An 8,303-nucleotide genomic window follows, 5' to 3' on the forward strand; every position below is an offset into this window, starting at 1 on the left:
TAATACTAACTTTAAGGGGGGAGCGCACGCCGAAAAAAACGCGATTTTCTTGCCAAAACTTTCCAAAAAAGGCCTAATAACGCATTTTTTGTCCTGTTTTTTTTTCGAAATTTTGCCTGTGGCGCAGAAGTTTTGGCAAAAACAGGGTCTTTGTAAAGATTTGGGAGAGCTCGGAAAATCAACTTGGTCGTCCTAAAAAAAGTCGACAAAATTTTTTTGAAAATCCGCCCCCGCACCCACTCGATAAAATCCTAGATCCGCCCCTGAGTTATTTCCCAGCCAACCACGAGAATTTCAAATTGCTTGCTAAAAAACTGTTAGGTTTGTCTGCCTTCAACTACATACAAAAATGCATGAATTGTACCTCGGGGTTTACGCAATTACGCGATTGAGCAAAACTGGCACCAAATACAAATAGACACAATTTTGCAAGTAATAGTTTTGAATATAACCAACTAAAGGCATTCATTTTGATGAAGGCATTCACTGCAGAGCTAATTTTGCATGTAATAAATTGGAAAGCATTAAAACACATTATGTATAAATAAAGCATTTCAAAAAATTGCGAGATATATTGAGTAAGAAAATTTCTGAAATCGAGTTTTTATTATTGTTATGTTTTTTGAAACAAATAGCTTTTTAGGTCCATTGGGATAAATTTAGGATGCATCAACTGTTTTAACTTATTACTATTCGAATGTCAAAGCACATACTATCAAAAAGCCTTTAAGTTGCCCCAAAAGTGGCAAGAAAAGTCGTGCCCCAAAAAAGAAAAGTCGTACCATAACACTAGCGCTCACTGAATTATCTGAGAAACAACAATCAATTTTTGCCCTTCAACCAACACAAAATAAGTCGGCTAAGCCGATAAAACATTATTCAAAACCATGAAGGTCGGACAAAGCGGAAAAAAATAGGAAAATATACAAGGTCAGGGCCAATATATTTACAAATCACTGAAGAAAATCAGCAAAACTTGCAACTACAATGAAAACTAATAACAGATAAGAAAAAACCTTGATGTGCTACTAAGCCGGCAAAACATTTAAGCGGCAAACGAACAGTCAATTTAACCGGAAAAAATCAATTTCATACATGAAAAAAATCAAGGTCCGGCCGAGACTCAAACTCCAGGCCGTATGGTGCAAAGGTAACCAGGTTACCTCTAGACAAAGTGGTAGGAGCCTGACAGCTATTACGGTTCAACAACATCAATTTCTTGATGGAATTGGACGTATGAAATAAGAAGTTCGTGCTTCCATTGAAAACCAAAAGGCAATAGAAATTTTATATCAGTCAGGAGAAAGACTTTCCGGGAAAATTGTTCAAGCATTTATTTTTCAAGACATACGCATTTTAAACACATAGGCGAAGCTGCGCTTCGCAAACACTTGCGAGAACACGACTAAAAAGCAGCTCTATAAAGTGAAATAAGAAAAAGTTGAAATAAGCCTCGAATTCTCAAAAACACGGCTACGCGTAGGATTCGAATCTGCGACCAACTGCAATCAAGAGATTTTGAGCCTCACGCACTATGCAATCAGCCACGCAAGCTTAACAACCGACAAATACTAGTCACCAATAAACCAGATACATCTGCTAATATCTTGCCAATGCACATGCTATCAAGAAGCTGTTTTACGGCAGTGCTGTTGTGCAGATTGGAATTATAATGACGGGCGATCTTGTTCTACCCGAAAAAAGATAAGTACTGTTGTAATTCGCTTCGTAATCGCCGTTATAAAAAATACCTTCGTATTCACCAATGAAATTGTACAAATTCCTGTTCCGGAGAAATCTTAGCGTTTCATTTTCTCTATACCTCATACAGGGACGGGGGACGGGAGGCGGAAGCCTCTCCCTCAGGGATTCGACCCCCTCACCAACCTTAGCTCCTTTGGTATTAAGTGGTCCTTTGGTAGTTATTTATGACATCCATTTTTGGGCAACGAACCCTAAAAGTTTTCTAAAGGCGCCTTTTGTAAAATTTGTCTAAATAGGGTATTTATAGTGTGCTGGCACCGCATGGAAAACAATTTTAGTCGAACTTAAAAAAAGTTCAACAAAATTTTCAAAAAAATTTATGAAAATCCGCCCCTAGAGAAAACCCTAGATCCACCCCTGACCTCATAATAGAGTTCAGATAAAAGCTTTGAATGGAAAGATTTAAAATTTACAATTTTTGGTAAAAATAATTTTATGGTAGCTTGATGTAAAATATTTTCATAATATCAAAACACTTTGAAAATGTAACAGCTTTAAACATTTAAAGTCGATAGCTCAGTCAGACATCTGAGTTTATTCACTCAGCATCTTCATGTCTCTTTAAATAACGTCAACGGATATTGAAAAAACTTAAGTGAACGATCCAATAAAATTTTGAATCCAATTTTACACCCTTGCTCATTAAAAATCGAATTTCATTAACTTTCTGACTGAACTGGAGAATACTAATGACTTCAAAAGCACCTCATATAACGAGCATCCAAACTGCATTAATACTTGTGCATGTATCTTATAGATCTGATAAGGGCATCATCATGTATAATGCTCGAATCATAAGTCATTAAACGGATTATGAAACTTCTTGTCAAAGGCGTGGACTTTTTACCTCGTTGCTGTTTACTATTGGAATCGCCCAAAGATTTCCACGGGCGTAATTTTACTAAAAATATCTAAGATTGTAATTTTAGTTCAAATTGCTGATATTATTAGATAGTTCAGGGCAACTAGACCATAGGTCAAACCACGACAGTAAATAAACATACTTGATCATTTAGAACAGAATAGCAGACTTTGGTACAAATTTTTGCCACTTCGCTAAATGCCTGTGTATTACAGTAAAAGTAAATGACCTTAAATTTTGGCTGAGTCTTTATAGAAAGAAAGAGTATTTCCAAGAGAAGGAAAAATATGACCGACCAAACTTAACTAAAATCCATTTAAACATGTACTCACAGTAAAAATTGCAGAAAAATTCAATCAAAAAGGTCAGTCATATAACCTAATTAGCAATAAAATGATCATGTTTGGTTAGCGATGGAAAATGGGGTTAGTTTTAATTGTTTCTGCAGATGAAAAACAATTGGAGAATGTATATGTATAATAAGTCTCGTTTCGGTTTTAGCCCTCGTTATTTAGTGACCAATTTTTGTGACAAAATCTTATATGATAGTTTCAATTTAAAATTTCACGAAACGGTCTAGAAAAATGAGTTTCTTGGAAATTTGACTGCATTTACTTGTCACAAAAACTACAGATCAAAAAAAATGTTGCAAAGATATTGAACGCCGAAATCAAATATTGATGAAAATCAGTTTCCCCAAAATTAGGCGAAATTTCCAGCATGTATACTGAGAGTTTGAGAACTTCAAATACTATTAATTCATTTGGCGTTCAAAATCTTGACAATTTTTTTAAATTTTGGCGTCATAAATTAGAGGTCTGATCCTTCTATCGAATGGTGACCTTGGACGCCCATTTCAAGTCATCTGTCCTCGGTTCCACTCCAGTGATCGCTGTGATGACGTACTCCAATTTTGGCCAGAACCCGATCCAATGAAGGGGGTAGTTTAACCACCCCGTTGTGATACAAAAGTGGGTGTCGTGGGGGGAGATGTGGTGCAGTCGGTGTTGCTTCTTCGGCACAACAAGATGGGCCCACTGAAGAAACTCTATCCACTTCGGCAGTCCGAAGTACGTGTGGGACCATTTGTGGATCTAAATCAGTCGATCTGTTATCTAATCTACGGGCGGTGGGGGTTCCGAATCAGTTTAACTAGTTGGGATGTGACTGTTCACAACAGGTTCTTAGTTAAAAATTGCTGTATAGTAACTGTTTCGTGTCCCATGATTTGGATTACTATATATGAAAACGCCTAATTATCATTTCGAAAACGCTGCCGTAATAATCTGGTTTCAAATGGAAAGCACTAACTATTGCCTAATCGAATGGCCGATCTAAGTTAACGAAAAAATTTTACATATCTCTCAGGTAGAGGGCTTGCTCACGCCCTCAAGCCGTATTCACATAGAATTTTGTCTTGTCAAAAGATCAATACCCAAATATTTTCAAAGAGCTTTCAACGGTCAAACTCCACATAGTTGACGTCATCACACATACAATCTCAAACGACAGGAAAACGATCCTCGAGCACGCAATAGATACTTGGAGCTACACAGGACTCCCCTGACTGAGCTCAAGGCATTCTACAGTACTGAAACACCGGGGTTGTGCTAAACGTAATCCTGGAGAACAAAGTGAAACAAAGCCAACAGACAGTTAGAAAAAAGTCAATGAACGCAAGTACACAGAAAAAAAATATATTTTTGACTTACTTTTTTTGAAAAATCTAAACGTCCGAAATTCAGAAAAAAATAGATGGCCTTAACGCTCTTTGAAACTCCAGAACAAATTTTGATGAACACAGTTTTGATAAAATTAACTCAATTAAAGAAATCTAGATCAATCAGTAAATTTCATATTTCGCTGGAAATCTGAAAATTAAACTCTACTTCTGAAACTAGAAATTAATCAGCTTTTTCGTGACCTTTCGACTTCTGCTATTCGACAGTGGGGTTTGACTACCAGTTAGCAAATGAACTGAGTTGAATTCAAAAAGTGCACATATACCTAACGGCGTTCATGAACGCATTAATAAAGATGAAAGGCCTTGTTGTTTTTAGAGTATTTTAAGTTTTTTCCTTAAAAAAAACGAGTATCATCACGACCTATAAAAAAGTCTGAGTTACGTTCAGCAAATCTTAAAATAAAACCCAGAAAAAGGAGTAGATTGAACTTGAAGCAACAGCCACTTGCAAAACAATGTACTTTTTGTCAGAGAAATGAAGGCATCTTTGCACAAATTCACCTTCCAGTCGAAAGCAGAAAAAGAGAAGTCAAAAACTGAGCCAGCTCAAATCCCCGAAGAAATACAGGTTTGAGGAGTGAACGAAAGTAAATCAACACATGCAAGAACCAGAAAACACCACAAAATGAATGACGTCAGATGAACATTAGATAATCTTGAAGTAGATTGCAAAATAACAGTTATCAGGCGCATTGGTGGACAACACGAACAGGAATCGCACAATTATCTTCAAGTGGCAAATGCGCAAAAAAAAAGATTTTCATCAATACTGAAAAGAAAACGCATGCACAGGATTTTATGTGAGACGAGAATTGACCTATCTCTAGGCAAAACCAAAATGGTCCTCCTCAAAAAGCGTAAATTAACTCAGGCAGTGGCAATGATAGAAAAAATCTAAGAACAAAAGCTAGAAAACTGCTTCAGTAAGACAAAAATGACAAATGGGTTGAAGCTTCAATCTCATCTCCCGAATGAATTTACGGTTAACTTGATAAAACAAATGACTTTTTTTATACTAACCTCAAAAGTTTATTATATCTGAAACGTAGAAAGGATTTCTTAGATGCTATTCTAAAACGAGACCATTACATTCTAAGTTTTGAAAAAAATCTCAACTTTCGAATTTCACAGAAAAAAATAGATGCCCTTTAAGCTCTTTGAATTTTCTAAAACAAATTATGGCAGGCGCTTTTTTGATAACATGAACCCAACTTGAGAAAACTGGATCAATAGGTAAAGTTTTTATTCCGCTGGGAAATCTTAAAAATAAATTCCCTTATCGAAACTAGAAATCGTTCACGTTTTTTGTGCCATTTCAACGTTTGTATTTGGAGAATGATATTTTTACGTCACTTTCAGCAGATGCATTTCAATTGAACTCAAAAAGTGCATTATACCTAAGTGCATCAATATTTTAAGACTTTTTCCTGAAAAAATCAGCAAGAACTATATAAGAGTTTCACTACTTTCATTACTCTTAACAAGTTGTTAACCCGAAAAAGTATATACTCCTTCATCATTGTATCACGAAATTAATGAGCCACTGGCCCTAATAGAGATAGCCGCAAACCGCTATGCTTTAGATCGGCAGAAATATGTTATTAAATGTTCACAAAAAGCTGCAGATTGAATTTTTGAAAGAAGCGGCAGATTGAAATGGAGGAATACCTTCCGACTGAAGAAACAAAAACAATTTCTGGAAACGCAACATAGATGGCAAATTTTTTCACCCATTATTTTGGCGAAGAAGTTCACTTGATAGAAAGTACCAATCAAAGGATAAAGGAAGTGTTTAAGACAATATAACGAGCTCTTTGATTGCAACATCCTGTGCACTTGGCTACTCAGCTGCTGCTGAACAAATGGTAGAAGCATTAAAAAATCTACACTTTGACTGAACTGAAAAAGGGAAATCAAACTCCCTTGGTTACCTGCCCTGGATTCTTTGTTATTGTTATTATAAAAGGAAAAAGGTAGAACCTACCTCGTTCGTGCATACGACGAGAATAGCTAGGACAAATAGGAAAAATGAGGTCCCGTATTCGCGATGAGTCTGTTCTTCTACACTCGGTGGAGCCAGTCCAAAGATAGACAGATCTGTATACTGGATCTGGCAGTAGGAGATGATTGTAAAGAGGGGCACTGCAACAGCGCAAAGATCCCCACTAGTCTCGATGAAGTCGTGTCTGGTTATTGAAGTCGGATCAATGTGATGCTCGCGGAACGGACGAAGCAGACCCTGAAATTGACCGCAAAGCTGAGGACTATCTTTTTCCGAAATTGAATCTATATAATTGAGACTCAGAGGCACATCACCTAGTTTAAAAATCGATTCAGCATGAAAAAGCATTTCAAATTTCCAAAACACATGCTTGTTTAGCGTATCACAAAATTCAGCCTAAATAACAAACGTTTTGCATTAAATTATATATTTTACCTTTCCAATGATTGGTAGATCAACAGAACCCCAGCTGTCAGCTGCCCAATGAACAAGACCCGAGAAAAAATCAGCAACAAGACCGGCCAAAACTGAAATAAAAAAGCTTTTCCAGTAATTGATAGTGAATAGCTACTTTAGAAACGTGAACAGTGTATGTTCCATGACTGCTTACCGAAACCAATGAGCATATAAGGCAAAAACTGATATCGCACATTGGATAAAATAAGCGCAGCTGTAATAGCGCCAATAATTGCGGCAGTGTATGTTGCGATAGTTTCTTGAAGTCTTTTAGTGTCTGAATACATGCCAGCTAACTGTTGAGCCCCTGCATGCTGAGGACCCCAACGAGGAACACCATCGGCCGGCAACGTGTTTCCGTTTATATCACCCTCTGCTTCCATGTAGCCTCCGGGTTTTTTAATGAGATTTGAGCCACTATCAATGTGCGTTTGGTCATTTTGTTCAGCGCTGATTTTTTCAGATGTTTCATTTTGAGTCTTGGTTGTGTCGGTGGTGGTAGTGCTAAAGGAGTGCATTCTGGTGGCTAACAAAAACCCTGAAAAACACTGTACAAAATTGTGAGCTCATTAAAAAATAAATTTGTAGATAAATTCGAACAGGGGCCCTCCAGTGTAGTTCCGATGAGTGCACAAGCTATATAGGAGCAAACGAGGGTTATATACGTAAATCAAAACGTTTTAGAATAAATACATCGAGTCGTGGGCAAATCTGAACACAGAGGCGAAGCTGCGCTACGCCAACACTTGCGAGAAAACGACCAAAAAGCAGCTCTATCAAGTTAAACAAGAATAAGTAGAAATTAGCCTCGACTTAGAAAATTCGGCAAAGTGGAGGATTCGAATCTGCGACCTACTGCAATCAAAAGATTTTGCGTCTCGCGCACTATCCTATCAGCCACTCGAGCTTAACAATCGACAAACACTAGTAAAGTTACGCATAAAGCAGCTACATATGCTAACAAATTGCCAATGTGATTCAACACCAAATAGATTGGGAGGTTCAACGTTCGTGTTTCAGTTGTTAAAGTTTAGTTTTTTCAAATTTCTACAGTTGTTGCAGCCACATAATATCCGCCAAGTGCATGAATCTGATTCGTTGTAGCGGGTTTTGAAGAACTTCGTATGAGTTTTCAGCAGTTTAATTTTGCATCCTGGATCAAAGATTATGTCAAATTTGAAGTAATCGTTAAAAAGGTTGGCCAGACGGCAAGCTCAAAACCAGTAATCGGATTCACACTTCTTCAGACGTATTTGTTGGCAGGCAAAATTTCGTGTTGCTTGTGTTCTTCGAGTACCGATGTCTGTGATGGTTACTTGACTACGCCAGTCTATGTCAACTTTTCTGGTTAGTATTTTGGCAAACAAGAGAATAACAGGAAGTTCTTGATATAAGGAGATTGGAAGGATATCGAGTTTCACGAGCTTATCCTTATAGGATATGTTGTTTGTGATGAAGATCCATGATACTGCTTT

At 37.2% G+C, this 8,303-nt stretch overlaps 1 protein-coding gene across 1 annotated transcript; it reads right to left on the minus strand.

Moving 5' to 3' along the window:
• Positions 1–2,418: 2,418 nt before the first annotated feature.
• On the minus strand, positions 2,419–7,372 carry LOC134851666 (plasmanylethanolamine desaturase 1-like). The gene is made up of 4 exons (XM_063867848.1): positions 6,983–7,372; positions 6,808–6,899; positions 6,355–6,609; positions 2,419–3,720 (listed from the first exon to the last, which is right to left on the minus strand). Exons 1-4 carry the CDS (start codon positions 7,344–7,346, stop codon positions 3,454–3,456), a joined length of 978 nt encoding a protein of 325 aa, XP_063723918.1. The 5' UTR covers positions 7,347–7,372; the 3' UTR covers positions 2,419–3,453.
• Positions 7,373–8,303: the final 931 nt, after the last annotated feature.

This window comes from Symsagittifera roscoffensis, chromosome 7 (genome assembly GCF_963678635.1).
Source record: "Symsagittifera roscoffensis chromosome 7, txSymRosc1.1, whole genome shotgun sequence".
Taxonomy (NCBI): domain Eukaryota; kingdom Metazoa; phylum Xenacoelomorpha; order Acoela; family Convolutidae; genus Symsagittifera; species Symsagittifera roscoffensis.

Coding starts and splice junctions, on each gene's coding strand:
- LOC134851666 (XM_063867848.1), bottom strand. CDS start 7,346: ATGCACTCCTTTAGCACTACCACCACCGACACAACCAAGACTCAAAAT. Junction 6,610..6,807: donor ATCTACCAATCATTGGAAAG/GTAAAATATATA, acceptor GGTCAATTTCAG/GGTCTGCTTCGTCCGTTCCG. Junction 3,721..6,354: donor TCGTCGTATGCACGAACGAG/GTAGGTTCTACC, acceptor CGACTGATTTAG/ATCCACAAATGGTCCCACAC.